The sequence below is a fragment of the Plecotus auritus genome (assembly GCF_963455305.1).
Source record: "Plecotus auritus genome assembly, chromosome: 6".
Classification (NCBI taxonomy): domain Eukaryota; kingdom Metazoa; phylum Chordata; class Mammalia; order Chiroptera; family Vespertilionidae; genus Plecotus; species Plecotus auritus.
Window position 1 is genome coordinate 65,021,912 of NC_137773.1, and position 17,825 is coordinate 65,039,736.

Genomic DNA, 17,825 nt, shown 5'->3' on the forward strand with positions numbered 1-17,825 from the left:
TCCAGGAGCATTGCTTGAAGTTGTGGGCCTAGATTGCCTTCCTACAAAAGGATAGTCAGTATAGAAGAAAAAAAAAAGCCAAGTACAAAATTTCCAGGATTAGCAGAGAGGAAATGCTGATAAAGAAATGGTGGTGGTGGTGTAGAAATCATTCTGTGGGAATGGGAAAATAGCAGATTGCAACATTGGAAATGGAATATGAGGTTGGGTTCCTTTAACACAGTGATTTTCAACCTTTTTCATCTCGTGGCACACATGAGCTAATTACTAAAATTCTGCGGCACACCAAAAATATGTTTTTTGCTGATCTGACAAAAAATACATATAATTTTAATTGATTCACACCAGATGGCTATTATTGTGTTGGCTGTTGTCATTTTTTTATTTGAAATTTAAAGGGAAAAAGGTCAGTGCTTTTGACCAAATAGTCAGATATTGCATGTTTTAAAAATTCTTGTGGCACAGGTTGAAAATCATTGCTTTAACACTATGTCAGCCATATTGTGCTTGAGTACTTTCAATGATGGGAAATTTACACTCTCCTCAGGCAGCTTCTAACATCTTTTGAAAGCTCTCTTTGTTCCTTTGACTTTTACTCATTGGATGCTGTTGTAGAACAGAACAAGACCAGTCGCCTTTCACACAGCAGCCTTCACACATCCAAAGAAAGCTGTCATGTAATTTTCGCTTCCCTCCCCTTCCTTCCCCTCAGATGTCAAATGTGACTTAATATTTCTTTTTATTTGTCCCCAAATAACTACACTCATATTTTAGAAGGTTGCCCCTTTGACCTATAGTTTTTAATTATTGTAGAAGAGTCTGAGCCATGAATTTACATATGTTGAATCCCATATTATTCCCCTATCATCTCTCACCATCAAAGCTCACCTATCATATCTCCCCTATCATTTCTCACTTTCTCAGGCTCCAGAATCATAACTTTTTTTATCTGTCCTCTGTAAGTATTCACTATTCCAAAACCTAAAATCATCTTTTTTTAAATATTTTTATTGATTTCCGAGAGGAAGGGACAGGAAGAGAGAGATAGAAACATCAATGATGAGAATCATTGATTGGCTGCCTTCTGCATGCCCCCTACTGGGGATGGAGCCCACAACCCAGGCATGTGCTCTGACCAGGAATCGAACTGTGACCTCCTGGTTCACAGGTTGGTGTTCAACCACTGAGTCATGCCAGCCGGGCCTTACAGTCATCTTATATGCCTTTCTGATTCCACTTCTCCTAAATTTAAGGTTAGCAATATAAGAGCAATGCCACATGAGTCAACAAGAGATAAATTTGAAGGACAGGTAAGTAAATAATGCAAAAAGATATAGGAAAGATAAAGAACTTAGAAAGAATTCTTAAACTTGGCTATAAAGAGAGTGTTGGTAGTTTAGCAGAAAAGTGATCAAAGAAATAAGGTAGATGGAGAAAATGTTTCCCTTTCTTACATCTCAGCTCTTTACGACGAAAAATGACAGTCTGTAAGCTGAAATGCAGACACGAAAAATTGAGTTGCTTTTATAAAAAGCGTGTGATGTATTGCATCTGTTACCTAGCAGCAATTTTTGTTGATGTTATTGATTATTTATAGATTGACAATAAGGCCTTAATGTGGCATGACATTTATACTTTGCAATATTTTCTCATATATCCCATTTTATTTGAGCCTCATGATAGCCATGTAAGATTTTTAAATAAAACCTACTGTTTAAAAAACTTCTCGGAAGCCATTCTATGTATAGAAGAGCAAAGCTAAATTTAATCCCAATTTTACCCTAACACAGTCGAATTGTACTTCCTGGACTAGTTTTATTTGAGACATGTCTTTGACTTGACCCACCTGGGAATTCAAATGTGTCAGTAAGTAACTCACCTGTGCAGAGTCAGAATTCATGACCTTGGTTTTACAAGCATTTGCTCTAAGCAACTTACAAACTATCTTCTAAAAACTATGAGTTCCAAAGAACTGAAAGCAATACCATAGATAAACCAAATTAGGAGTAGTCTCAGTAGTATTAATCCCATGATAAAATTAATAAATTAGCCATAATAAATTTAACAAATGATTGCCTACAATGTGCCATATACTATACTTTCTTATTTAATCCTCATGACTCCCTGAGATGTATTTTTAACCTCACTTTACACATGAGTAAACTGAGAACTTCTCTAGTTTTCTGGAACAAATAGCGAGGATGTAAGTCACAATTTGATTTGCTTGTTGTGAGTCTCAAGCACCAAACTATTCCATATTATTTTTCCTATGACAATGAAAAGAAAATACAATCAAAGGGATATGAAGTCAACTATGAGAAACACAAATACTCTACATATAAACAGTTTTTGTCTCATTTCCTCCCACTTTCAAAACCAGTTCTCCACCAACATTGTGATTTACAGTCTCTCAAACCCATTCTTTTCTCATAATACATTAACCATGCAATGGTTTCACTCGCCTTCCTGCTAGGTGAGAGTCTAGACCTCATGACCAATGGTTTTCACACCGTAATCTCTGATGCACCACAATGCTTCACTCGTTTGTCCTTCCCTTTTCTGACCCAGTGATCTCAAGATGTGAGATTGTGCCACGACCTGTAGGATTGCTGTCTGACTGCTGAACACCGCCAAGTCACAATGTAGTGTTAATAGCGTCTACTATAAATCCGTGCTGTCTCATCTCACCAGGGACCACATGGCTGCTCATTTCTAATATTCATGCTTGGCTAATTTTCCATTACATTCTCCAAGTGGCACTTTCTAATTATTTACAGCCTCTATAAGACCTTAACCTTATGCCTTCTGCCATCTGTTTAGTCTACATGTTGTGTCCTATATCACGAAAGATATTCAGACCTCCCAGACCCAGCCACTGTGATTTCCTCTGCCTCCACTACCTTTGATGTTCACTGTCATTTTTTTCTACCTCTTGCTCACAGGAAACTGTGTCTGCTTCCCTGCAAAGATAATCCTCTACCATACTTTCTTGCCTCATACTGTCTAAACCTCTCAAAAACCTTCATTTAACAATGGGGCATTCTCTTGTCTATGTGCCTTTTTTTTTAAAGGAAACACTCTCTTTGGCACCTTCGCTTCTGCTTTATGAACAAGATATCTGTTAAAGAATATGAAATTAAAATTAAAAATAAAACTTTCTGTAGTCTGCTCTCCTTTCATTGCTCTGCTGTATTTCTCAAAAAGAGAGAGAAATTATACCTCCTCACCCATTTACTTGAGCACTAATTTCTCACCCAAAGCTTAATACCTTTCAATATGGCTCTGACCAACAACATGTCTTCTAGTCACTTTTTTAGCTTAGTAAAGTGAATTCAAATAATGAATGCCAAACTCTGAAGTATGATGATTAGTTCTGAATAAAGAAAAACATCCAAATGAAACCATTACAAAGATAGCAGTATCCATAATTACTGTGCTTAAAGATTATTTAGTTAGAGAGAAGTATGGAGAAAAATGTAGGTAAGGAAGTGAGGGGATATACCAGAAAGATTTGCCAAAAGAGAAATGGAAATACGGCATGGAACATGGGAAGCGAGAGTTGACAGTCCTGCACGTGAGATGCCATCTGAAGATTACAGATGTTGACTTCCTTCAGGAGGCACACATTACCAATGTGCAGGCTGCCACAGCCAGTCACGGAAACCCAACAAAGTCCCTGGGACTTCTGCATGCTCTGAAGGCCAAGGAAACCATCTCCTCCCCAATGTCACCACAGTGTTCCAGATTCTTAATACCAAGAGGATTGGGGTACCTGCCTGCAAATCCTTTTCTCTCCCTCGCAATTTACCCTATATGCTGATGCTATTATCTGAGTTTTATTTGCATATAGCAAGAACCAAGAAAATGTGAGTGAATGCAATGACAAAGGAATAAATAGGGGAGGAAATTCCCAAAGTTACATAATCCCTATGGCCTTCATGAATATTTTTTTCACTGATGAATTATTTTTTTAAACTTATGCAGAAAAAAATTATTCTACCAGAACCAAGAAGCCTTAGTAAGGGAAGGGGTGGGGAGCAGTGGAGCTCATTTTGAGACACAGAAGATCCCCCCCCCCAAAAAAAATCATAGTTTTCTTAAAACTTAAACATTAAGGAACTTTAAGTGCACACACACACACACACACACACACACACAATTTTCAAAATTTAATTTCAATAATGGTATTTTGTGGTCTGCTCTTCACAGAAAGCTAGAAATAATATAGAAGTACAAGTTTATTCAAGTTATAAAATATGAAAGTCTCAATATATGCTGATTAAATTCTAAGCAGCCAGTTCATATGCTAAAATGCCAAAAAAAATGATACCAATGATTTTATAGAATCTCTCAAATCGTAAGCCATAATTTCCCATAAGGTAAACATGCATCAAAATTATGAATGTTTTACAATGCAATTTCATTGTTGAAATCATTTTATGTGTACAATTATTCTTTTGGAAAAAGCATGTTTATGTTTTCATTTATAATTTAGCAATTGTAGTTTGTGCAAAGTATATCAATCTAAGAATTGTTTAATTCTTTCTGTAATGGCATTATCACATTATTTTTTATTTCTAGTAGATACCTGAAGTTTATAGTTAGCTCTTAAATTCATTTAGAACAATCTCAACATGATTCTAAAGAGTCTCCTGGGATCCAGCATCATTTGGATAATCTGGAAAAAAGTTCAAAATGTTAAAATAATGTAAAAATAAATCTTGTGAAATGGGAATGAAAATGAATTAAGCTCTTGATTTTTCCTGTGGGAAATAATCTTAATTTTATGAAAAAAAATGCTGGTGGTACTTTAGGTAATAGTTTCAGCAAAAATTTTTTAAAGGAGTCTGTAAGGTACAGTAAGTTGGACTATGCAATCAGTAAACAGTTCAGATCAGTTTGAACTCAGTAACCATAAAGGTCCTTGTTTAAATCCACTTATGAATAGATTATGATTTTCATGTCAGTAAAAAATCAGAGCCTCAGAATCATCTTGACAGTTGTGCAGCATTTCACACAATTGTATTTTCTTTTTGACGTTTTAAAATTAAATATACTGGGGTGACATTGCTTAATAAAATTATGTAAGTTTTAAGTGTACAATTCTGTGATACATCATCTGTATATTGCACTGTGTCAACCATCCAAAGCCAAATCTTCTTCTGTTACCATATTTTTGACCCCTTTTACTATTTACTACCCTTCCCACCTCACTCCCCGCTGCTAACCACCATGCTGTTGTCTGTGTCTGTTAGTTTTTGTTTTTCTTGTTTGTTCATTCATTGCTTTCAGTTTTATATCCCACGTCTGAGTGAAACCATATGGTCCTTGCCTTTTTTTCTGTCTGATTTATTTTGCTTAGCATAATATTCTCCAGGTCCATCCGTGTTGTCACAAATGGCAGTGTTTCATCTTTCCTTATGGCTGAGCCGTATTCCTTTCACACAATTGTTTTTTAGTGATGAATTACCAGATGGCATTAACTGCTAGTTTTTATTTTTCAAATGAGAAATTGTGCCCCCTGTCCCTGCAGACTGTTCATGGTTCAGCAGGCTCCAATGCCAGGTCAGGAGGGACTTTCACTTTTATTGTGTGCTTCTCTATGTAACCTTTACTTCAACTTCTGTTCCTTGCAGAAGTTGAGGTAATTTTTTGTAACCTGGATTTTTTTTTTTAAATATATTTTATTGATATTTTACAGAGAGGAAGGGAGAGGGATAGAGAGCTAGAAACATCGATGAGAGAGAAACATCGATCAGCTGCCTCCTGCACACCTCCTACAGGGGATGTGCCCGCAACCAAGGTACATGCCCCTGACCGGAATCGAACCCGGGACCCCTCAGTCCGCAGGCCGACGCTCTATCCACTGAGCCAAACCGGTTTCGGCTGTAACCTGGATTTTTATTATTGTTCATGATACTCATGCATTGTCTTTAACTCATAAACACCATGTTTAAGGCGGGAGTAAGCAGACGTGTTCTGTAAAGGGATGGATAGTAAATATGTTAGTCTTTGCAACATGTTGCATATGGTCCCTGCAACAACTCTCAATTCTGCAGTATAGTGCAAACACAGCTCTGAACACTACATAAACAGTGTGCATGGGTGTGTTTCAATAAAACTTTACTTACAAAAACATGCAGCAGGAAGAACTACTAGGCCATAGTTTTCTGACCCCTGACCTAAGGGAGTATCTTTGTGTGGAGGCAGGGAGAGAAGAGTTTCGAGGACTTAAGAAATATCAACATCTCATTTCCTATAATTCATTAAGTTTCAAAGGCTCCAAGGATAAGTATTACAACAAAATGAAGTGCTACAGAAACCCTATTTGCTTTCACTGGTTGCTTTTATAATAAGTCAAAGTTGACGGAACAGTTCCTTTGCTCAACAGTCTTCTACTGAGCCTGATAGTGCAACCAACACTCTATTGGCAATGGGTGTGATACAGTGTATACTAAGCCTTGATCCCTACAACCTACACCTCTGGAAAGAGGAGGTATTTCAGGCTTTTATATTAAAAATTGGTTCTCAGATAATTTTCAGTTTGTCCCCACCACATCAGCCATTTATTCGTGCTGCTACAACCCACACTGTTCCTTCCTAACTCGGTCCAGAAGAAGGCGGACTATGCTCTCATCCCAGCACTCCCACCCCTAGGACTTTAGAAGTCAGTGTTTGCTTTTGCTTACTTTAGTTTTACTTAAGAAACGGAGATTCAAGTACTACTGCCCTGTGTCATACTTCTTTATTTTGAGGTTGGGGAAGGGCTGGGTTTCGATTCCTTATCTTGCTGCAGTAACCAGCTGAGCAGCCATTTCATTTCCCCTGGGGAGGCAGCTGAGGTAGATATAAGTGTATTTTAAAGATCCACTTTTTAAAACTCCTGCTTCTGGAGAACAGAGCACACAGACTGAAAAGGAAAGAGCAGTAGCAGCAATTTAAACATTCTTCCAGGGCGCCACTGCCACTGGGCTCAAAAAGTAACTATACAGATATATTTTCAATGTCCATTCCTGATTCTGAACAGATTTCAAGCAAATATTTCTAATTAAAGGTATTATCAACTTTAACAGCTGATTAAATCATAAGAATTTATTGAAGGACTAGGACTTAAATTCACCACATTGAGGTTAACTAATTATGTTTTAAAATTTGAAGATGAGAATAATGATTTCATACACTGTGAATCTATGGCTCTAAAATTTATGGCAATTCAGTAAACTAGTTGAACTCTGAATTCCTTGGAAGATGTAGTAATTAACATTTTGAAACAATAGGATTTACTCCACTTGAACTTTATGCAACCAGTAATTTTTGTAACTTTTAAACAATGATGGTTATGACAGTTTAGGCCATTCGTTGTGACCAAATTTGTGTGCATCTTTCTAGGGAAATATTTATATTTCCTAGGTGAGACATTATGTATTCACTTTATTCTTTGGTAATATGTTACATTTTTCAGAATTCTTCCTCATTGGTAGGATACCCTATGTCTAAATTATACACCATGCCCCTGTAAAACTATCATCAAAATAAAAGAATGAAATTATCAGATTACAACATTCCTTAGAAGACTCAGAATTTAGAACTTTTATGTATGAAAGCATATGCCATAGACACTGACCTGTTAAACAGATTAAGCTGGAACACAGCTCAATAGTTGTGCTGTTAAAATTGGCTTTAGTGTAGAAGTGTAGCAGTGTTCATGCCTCCTAACATGACTTAAGAGTTGAGCAATGACTGTGCAAATGAAAGGAAATTAATATCAGTCATAGATGCAATTCTAACATCAAGTTGGAATGAAATGGTCATGCCTTCTAAAGCTCAGGGTGCAGTTCCTAATACAGCCTGGGATGAACGAGGAAGGAAATCCATTGGTGGGAGATCTCAAACTGGCCGCTGTGTCCTTCCCCAGGATCTGTCACTGCGAAGGAGATGAAGAGAGCCCCCTCATCACACCCTGTCGCTGCACGGGCACCCTGCGCTTTGTCCACCAGTCCTGCCTCCATCAATGGATCAAGAGCTCAGACACGCGCTGCTGTGAGCTCTGCAAGTATGACTTCATAATGGAGACCAAGCTCAAGCCCCTCCGGAAGGTACAGTATTTGTAGGAGTTGTTTTGGAGGCGAGAACTTATAAAGTTGGCTTGTTTTAAAAATCCATTTGTTTCCCCAGCAAGGTTTTGCTACTATGCTAATATCCATGAAGAGTACATGCCTCGTGTTAGAGTCAATGTGTAAAATGCAGCCAAGTGTTTGCAGATAATGCTTCCTTCTCTGTTTTATATTCCAGAGCCTCTGATTTTCACATCATTCTTCAAACTAAAAAAAAAAAAATAGTGTGTGTATGAATGTATATTCATATAAGTGCCTGTGTGGATATGTATATATGTGCATATATATACATATGCAAAATATTCTTGTAATTCAATGTAAATGAATTAATGGGAACTGGGAGAACATTTTATTTACTGAGGTCAATTCCCAAGAAGGTCAAGTAATAGATTACATTAAATAATATGAACCCATTGAATTTCTTAAAAGTCAGGCATTAGCTAATAGAAGAGAATTATTTTTTTCTATATGGTGTGGACTCTTTTTTGTGTTTATCTTTATTTGGGGATTTGGTGTGGAGGTTCACATATAATTAGAGTACATAGAAAAAGTATTATTTTCCATAATGTTCACCAAACTCTAAGGCAGATGTAAGTATACCTTTACCTATAAAGTTAATCCTCAAATTCCTCATTTATGTTATATTTTTCTAAAGAATAAATGATTATATGAATAAAATATAAAATTAGCAACTCACTCAAAGCTAGTGGAGGAAAATTTGTAAAGGATACAAAGAAAATGAACTTCATGTAATTCATGCTTGATGGCTGGGCCCTTAGATTGTTGCATGGAACTTATTCATCTTTTTACCCAACTGCAGCCTGACATATATGGATGCCTCAATTTCCAAATGAGAGTGTAGAGACTGCGATTAAATAAGGAATCTGCCTCCAGCTGCTTTTTCATTTGAATTATATGCAAAGAAAAAGTGTATAAAGAGAACATTGCTTGGAAATGAACATGATGGGTTTGGAGATGAGCAGAAATGTAAAGCAAACAAGAATATTCCAATAGGCATCTGACTGGTGGCTGGCCAGCTCAAGTCTTCATTAAAAATCTGTAAATTATGGAGAGAGAGAATAGCATCCCCTGCTTTTGTGGGAGCCTTAATTTTAAAATTCTGCAAGTAGTTTAGAGATGTCAAAACTTATGCACAAAATGCCTCTGGGAAACACATTGTCTTTAACATCTAGTGACCTGAGTGCAAAAAAGATGACACTATGTTCCTCTGGTCCCAGAGCAATCAAATGACAGAAACAGAAATGGGCCCTTACTCCTTGCCCTTTGCTTTATCCACTGACCAGATGCTGTGTGTTGTCTGGAGAAGCTACATGACACATTGTGCTCCATGATTCTGTAAATTTCTCTTCTGACCCTCCAGGGAACTACAAATTATTTCATAGCATCTGTATATTTCTCCATGTTTTTTTTTCTTAACCTAAATCTATATAAAATTTTCATTTCAACTTTGTCAAACATAACATTTCAATTTGAAAGATACAATCTAGAATAATAAAATATTCACATTTTTCTCTTCTTCATACTGTCTACCTTCTCCCCCATTTTCTATAATAAACAATACATGATGCTATATATAACTTGAAAAGTATTCTTATTCTACCTTCAGCTTTTGTAGAATCATCCCTTATATACAACTCTGATCCTTTCTTAATATTTTATTGCCAATAATATACAACCCCATCGGGAAATTCTATTTTTGCCTCAACTAACCTGTTTACAAACTAGAGAAATGCAGGGAATACATCTACCCTTTTTAATGAATATGAATATTCATTACATACTAAAATAATAAATATATTCTTAGTAATGAATATGTTGTGGCAACCTACTGGGCACCTACTATCTGTTGATTAATGAAATATCCTAGTTTTCTTATAAATATTTCCTTTGAGTGGTCATAAATATTAATGAAGGACAGCATGTCAACATCCTTCATTTTTAATAGCATTTATATATCTACAGAGGATGTTAGAATCTCATCCGGAGGTTGCTTCCTAACAGCCCACTGATGTGTTTTATTTGATCCACAAAGATTAAAATTTGAATTAATTACCAATATTTAAATAGGTGATTATATTATGTAAAACTCTACACATTTGAAAATCACAGTATCTGGTTTTACTGGAACCATATTTCCATAGGACAATAGCCTGGGAGCTAGATGATGGCTCGTCCTTTCAAAAGGCTATTTGCCTTTAAGTTCTTCACATTTCTCAGCCCTTTCTCTTTTTCCAATCCGGAGACTTTGTGCGGTCTCCACTCATCTGAGTACTCTGTGGCTCCAGTGAATGTATTTGAATTTTTTTTTTTTGCATTTTAATTTCTTTATTGATTGAGGTATTGCATATTTGTCCTCATCCTCCCATTACCTTCCCAACCCACCCCCCACTCATGCCCTCACCCCCCTGTTGTCTGTGTCCACTGGTTAGGCTTATATGCATGCATACAAGTCCTTTGGTTGATCTCTCCCCTTACCCCCACCCTCCCCTAGCTTCCCTCTGAGGTTTGACATCTGATCAATGCTTCCCTGTCTCCGGGTCTGTTTTTGTTCATCAGTTTATGTTGTTCATTATTTCCCCTAGATGAGTGAGATCATGTGATATTTATCTTTCTCTGACTGGCTTATTTCACTTAGCATAATGCTCTCCAGTTCCATCCATGTTGTTGCAAATGGTCCGAATTCCTTCTTTTTTAGTGCAGCATAGTATTCCATTGTGTAGATGTACCAGGGTGTTTTAATCCACTCATCTGCTGATGGGCACTTAGGCTGTTTCCAAATCTTAGCTATGGTGAATTGTACTGCTGTGAACATAAGGGTGCATATATCCTTTCTGATTGATGTTTCTAGCTTCTTGGGATATATTCCTAGAAGTGGGATCACTGGGTCAAATGGGGTATTTGAATTTTCAACTCCTGGTCTAACACATGACTCCTAGACATACATTCTCTTCCTACCTCTGTGGTTTATGGGTTAAAAGCCTAGAAAACATATTCCGAACTTTCACTTTCTTCCTTAAACCTGTGGGGCACTGGGATAATACTTAAATGGCAGTATCCAAAATGGCTTTTCAGATTCTGAGGTGATACAAACTGTATAGATTTGAGGCATTTTAAAACTTTTCTAGATCGTTTATTTTGATGGCACTAAGATTCAGCAGCTATTTTCTTTTGGAGGTTTTTAAGTGGTCATCAAGAATGACAGGCATAGCCCTAGCCGGTTTGGCTCAGTGGATAGAGTGTCGGGCTGTGGACTGAAGGGTCCCAGGTTTGATTCTGGTCAAGGGCACATGCTTGGGCTGGGGGCTGATCCCCAGTGGGGGGAGGGGCATGCAGGAGGCAGCCAATCAATGATTCTCTCTCATCATTGATGTTTCTATCTTTCTCTCCCTCTCCCTTCCTCTCTGAAATCAATAAAAATATTTTTTAAAAAAGAAAGAACGACAGGCATAATAACCTGTGGACACAGACAATGGGGTGGTGAGGGCCTGGGGTGGGGGGGTCGGGAGCAGGCTGGAAGAGGTTAATGGGCGGGGGGGAGGAGGATCTACTTTCAACAATGAATATTTTTTTTAAAAAGATAACAGGTATAGCATTTGGTTAGAATATATTTGAAATACATCCAATTAATTGCTATCAATTCAGTAATTCTATTACAGCTTATAACGTTCTAAAGACCAGTCATATGAAACAATTACTTTAGCTAATGATTCTGAATTTCTAACATTAGCCAATGGAAGTGGCATATTCTGTTGAGATGAAATAGCTTCTTAAAATAGAAAGGTGCAAAGCTTCATAATCTGATGAACATTGTTGCTTAATAGTCTCTAAAGATATCAGTAAAACCTTACTTCATTAATTGCTAATAATACTACATGAAAAGCTATAGTTAGTAAATTTCTCAAGGTATGCTAATGTTTCCAGAAGAAAACATTTAAAGTCTAAATAAAATCAAGAGCTTATTTGAGAAAAAAACAATTTTTATCATCTTTAAGTCAGTAACGCAGCTACTTATGTAACATTTAAGAAATGTCCCATTGCTTTAGCTGGTTTGGCTCAGTGGATAGAGCATCAGCCTGCGGACTGAAGGGTACCTGTTTGATTCTGATCAAGGGCACATGCCCAGGTTGCAGGCTCGATCCATAGTAAGGGGTGTGCAGGAGGCAGCCAATCAATGATTCTCTCTCATCATTGATGTTTCTATCTCTCTCTCCCTCTCCCTTTCTCTCTGAAATCAATATATATATATATATATATATTTTTTTTTTAAAGCAAAAAAAAGAAAAGTCCCACTAACCTACTGAGTTACCTGCACCAGAAATAATTCCTAGGGCCAAGAAATAAAAGCCAAAAATATAGCAAGCAGAATGACAACTCAGTGAAATTTCAAAATGGACACAATATCAGTTAGGAAACATAAACTAATATCTTGTTCTGAAGTTGAAGAATTGCAACTTCAGGCTCAGGTTTGAATCACTCCTGAGTGGGCGAAACCAGCTGCTGGATTTGTAGCTAAGCTTGAAGAGAGCAAATGCTACTGACAATTTATGTCCTCCCCTAAAATGTTTATATAGCTTTTCATATACAACTGTTTGACAAATATATACCACAAATATTCAACTCTATGTATCCATTTATTCCTTGTCTCATTTCTACAGATAAAATGAGGCAGTGAATCAATTACCTTTGCTTTAGTAACAATTAGGTTGAGCCATATGCACTTGTCATTTTTGCAGATCAAAAATAATTGAATATTGGAAAGCTCATAATAGATTAGTTCTGTGTGAACTTATACTTATTATGCCAAATAAAAAGGAATAATCATTTTGGTATTTCTACATTTCCACCATAATGACTTACGGTGATTTAGTTACAATATTTTTTTTTTAAATAAAGAACTGTATATGGCAAATACTATGTTAATTCCTTCCTTTCCTAATTTGATGTAGCATCCCATCTTTTAAAAGAGCCAAGAGCCTATATAAGCTGCCCTAGTGAGTCAACTACTCAAAGGTTATTATTGATTCTCTGCTAAGCTGGAGGTCTTGCAATTCATAGTGTTAAAATTGGACAGGGCAGGAAATGCGATTGGATTCTTAAGGTCTTCCAGTGCTCTATCGAATAATGTTGCCTAATCATCTAAGAAATTTAAAATACATCATTTACTTAACCATTGTGGGGGATTTCTAATTTCACTAATACAACCACCACATACTGAATTTCTGCTATGTGCCAGATATTTAGAACAGGCCACTTAATTGATTTAATCTCCATTACAATCCCATTTTTAGTAGGTATGCATAAAACCCATTTTACAGATGAAAAGAATGAGACAGTTTCAAACTTACTTGATATCATCACCCCAAAGCTCCCTGATGCTAAAGCTTATACTCATCACACTGACTTACCACCTTAAGTAGCTGAAATCCTGTCCCTTCAAGCATCAAAACTTTAGCCTTTGTGTAAATCATTTCTAATGGCAATCTTTCAAAAGAAATTTTTATAAAATAAATTTTTTTCTAAAAAATCTTCCTTCTTAAACATGTATGTTTTACCCAATGTATTTTCCTAACACCTAGTTACATCATTACATAAACATCAATTGTTTTGCAGGCTAAAAAACATTAACAAACAGCCACAAAAGCTTGAAACACATAGAAGGCTGTTCTGCTTCCACCAGTGTGCTGTGATTTGAAAGCCTTTCTATCTACTTTTCTTCGTTTTTCTTTCTTTTTTAAAAAAAAATTCTTTATTGATTAAGGTATCACATATTAGTCCTCATCCCCCCATTCCCATCCCAAATCCCTCCCCATGCATGCCCCGCCCCCCTGTTGTCCGTGACCACTGGTTAGGCTTATATGCATGCACACAAGTCCTTTGGTTGATCTCTCTCCCTTACCCCCACCCTCCCCTACCTTTCCTCTGAGGTTTGACAGTCTGATCGATGCTTCCCTGTCTCCGGGTCTGTTTTTGTTCATCAGTTTATGTTGTTCATTATTTCCCCTAGATGAGTGAGATCATGTGATACTAGAAATACACTTATAAGAACCGAAAATGAGACAAGCAATAATGGTTATGCTGAGAGGCAAATGAATCAGTCTGTAGTGAGTTTCTTTCTGGGCCAACAGTTCTTTTGAGTCCCAATTTCAATGTCAAATAGTTCCTTATGTGTACATGTCACCAATGATATTTCAGTTCTGGATGGTGGACAAATAGTGGTAATGCAGGTCCGACCCTCTCTGGTTTGGTCCTAGGCAACCTGCAGCGACGCACAGCTGCTGACTGCTAGTATGGCAAGGTGTCGTCAGCGTCTTCCATCTCTGGACTGTTTCTCTTCTGTCTTCATGGCTGGAGCAGTCCTGTCAATTCCTCTCTGTTGCAGGAATCCACGTGGTCTTGGAGTTGTTTTCTGAAAATATACAAACATATTCTCGACCAAAAGTTAATAAAGGAATCTTTTCTATAAATTTGACTTGGGATCCTTTTTCACTTTTTGCCCAAATGATTTTCCTTTGGCTTGTTTTGACACCATGTGTGTTTTTCATGGGTGTCTTGCTGTTAGCATTACAAATGAAAGTTAATTTTCTAAAGTAAAAATTTTCTAGATGTAATTTACTTACAGGATATTTTTCCTTACATGATATTCTTCTACTATCCCCCCTTTTTTTATTTAAATATTAGGAGGTTTTTGGGAATTTTATAATGTAATCTTGATTCCCTGCTCTCAGAGCATCCACCGTCACTTCTTTGTTCCTCCACTAGCCTGTATTCAACATTTTAAATAGCTACTGCTTTTCTATTTCAAATAACAACAAAAATCAAGAGTTATAGAATTCTGTCTAGAAAAAGCTGAAGTCAGTTCTAGATGAACTGATCCTGTTTTGATCATTGGGAAGAGTTTTATGGGCATGAACATTCTGGCATTATTCTTGAAATATTGGAGTTCTCTTTGACATCCTTCTTAATTTCCAATTTTACTCAAATTACTGAGGATTACAGGATTTTTTTAAGCCTTTAGCAAATGAAGATTTCCATTGCCTCCAGGCTGTTTCCCCATAATCAAAGCTCAGTTTGGGGGACTGGGTTTGCTGTTTAATTTCTTAACAAATATAGGAAATATCTGTTCTACTCTGAGTCCAGACAAAGCTTTCTATATATGTATTGCAAAAAAAATCCTCATAATTTGCAATGCATGCTCATTCTTTCATTTTTTGCTATGCTTCAATTCCACTGCTATATGAATCCTAAGAGTAGTCTAAGTGATTTGGAATAATCTTAGGAAATGATTTTATTTTCAAACTCGCACTCCTCAGATGAATAAGGTAAGTTTTCCACAACAAATTTCTAGCTGTTCAGTGGTGCTGTGTACAGCCAAACACTTACCTTTACCTTCTCACTGCTTTGTTCAATGAGAAAGAGGAACCCAACGGGCTACTTAGCTGAGTGCTGTGGGAAGGGAAAGGATGAGTAAACTACAAAATAACAAAAAGAATATCATTACAAGAAAAATATTCAAGTCGATTGAAGTATTATCTTTTCCACTAAAATGTTTTCCTTGTTTTTTATTTGTTTTATTGCCTTAACACATTCATGCTGTCAGGACTACAGTTGTTATTTCAATTAAAATAATATTCCAGTGTGAGTAGATAACAATGCCAGTATATCTTATCTCAAACAATTATGAAATGGAAAAACAAGTGGCTAATGTTTTTTTCTAGTAGATACTTTGGACTTTTTACATGACCTCATCCTTTTGTCTTTTGAGGAAATTCTATACTAATAGGTTGATTAGTCTTAAAATTTTCAAAACAAAATTGCCTCGTCAGCTTGGATCAATATTATGATATCGTTTGTGCAAAATAGAATTATATTCTTCTCTGCGTAACAGAAGAGCTTATTCTTTTATGAAGCTTCCATCCATAAACATGGTACAACCTCTAGGCAGATTTGAGCCCTGAGCAGCAAATTGTGTTCTGAATAATTTTTCTGAGGAGGCTCCAATAATGCCCAGTTCATACATTTACCCACTGTACTATCCACGATATGCCAGTTGTGTTCAGTAGTGAACCAGATAGGAAAAAACACTACTCCCAGAGAGCATATAGTATACTACAAGAAAGATGAAAAAGTATAAATTACTTATAAGATTTTATAATAAATTTGAAGGGCATGGTAGTGGTGTGAGGATCAAGAATTTTCTGTAACTTCAGAGGGAATGCTAAATAAAGGTAATTCAAAGAGAGCAAGCCACCATATGTTTGGTCTTTACTTATGAGACCATCCACATGAACAGATTTTTTTACAATAACTATAAATACATAGCAAGATGACTGTCTTTTCTCTTTTATTCTCCATGCGTCGTATAATATAGGCTAATCAAGAAGGTATTAGTTAGCAGTTGGGCAACCAGGACATTAGGGAGAGAGAATTGGAATATAAAGCAGGACTTGATAGAGGATGTCTCAAAGGAGACTTAAATAAACAATCCCTAAATAACCATTGTTGGCAGAAACATTTCTCTTCAGTATTTGTTATTAGTAGGTCCAATAATATACTACTTCAGCTCTGTTCCTCTCTTTGAAAATTATCACTTGAAAGACATAGCTTCATTTGCTTGGTAAGAATGTCAACTTATGCCACTGTTCTAGATCTGGAAAGGAACACTTAGCTTACATTAGATATACTATTCAAGTATTTAACAGGATACAGTTCTCCCTTGGGGAAATCCATTTTTGTTTTGACAAGGATAAGTGACATAAAAGGGAACTTCTTTTATATATTGTGTATTTTGAAATTTGAAACATAAACTGTGGTTAAAATGATGGAATCAATATTACAGTGATCCATATGGAAAGCATAAAAGCATCAAATTAGAATTTGCAGAAGCATATGTACATCCATGTGTGTGCACACACGCACACACAGTTACAAATAAAGATTTCCCTAAAGCATCATCTTATGATTGAGTTTTTTAAGTGAGAAAGAAGTTATATGTCTTTGATTTTAATTTTTTAACATGATATAATGATTGAGTTTTAAATTACTTTTATATTTAAATTTTCCTCCAGCTAAAGATTTTTTTTCTTCTTCAGCTAGGATTTTATTTTAAATTTATTATTCTAATTTCTCAAATCTTGGCATACAACTTAAGAAAAAATTTCCCTAAATTTTTGGCTTAATTTATTGAACCATAAGGCACTGAAAATCAATATGGCTTTCTTTAAAGCAAATATTTTAGACAAATCAAATTCATTTCCTATTGGATTGACAACTAAGAGAGAAATGAGGAATATGTTGATATGATCTATCTGGAATGATGCTGTCTAGCTCCACTGTACCTCCATCAACATGCTTGTGTCATATTATCAACATTTTATAAGGAGCAAGATTAGTGAGATTTCACTCCAAACAAATGCAAATCTCTCACAAGTCTACTTCCTTCCAACTTTCTATTTTTCTCTAAATGCTACCATCAAGTGACTTCTTTTATTTCTCCCATGGGTATAGCACCCACAGCTTCATCATACCCATATTATTATCTTGCATATGAATGTTTTACCCCCAAGTAGGCTATTTACCCACTCAGCCACAGGCACAGCAGTGTAGATTGAAGGTCTAAGCAAATCAGTTTAGTTGAGTATAAGAAAGATATTCTATTGAAGGCTAGGATTTCTGTTAATGTAGAGCTAGTTT

At 36.2% G+C, this 17,825-nt stretch overlaps 1 protein-coding gene across 1 annotated transcript in view; it reads left to right on the forward strand.

Moving 5' to 3' along the window:
* MARCHF1 (membrane associated ring-CH-type finger 1) overlaps nt 1-17,825 on the forward strand; it is a 669,052-nt gene that overhangs the window by 617,926 nt on the left and 33,301 nt on the right. Inside the window, 1 exon segment of the mRNA XM_080672550.1 lies at nt 7,916-8,096. Coding sequence (XP_080528676.1) covers nt 7,916-8,096 — 181 coding nt within the window.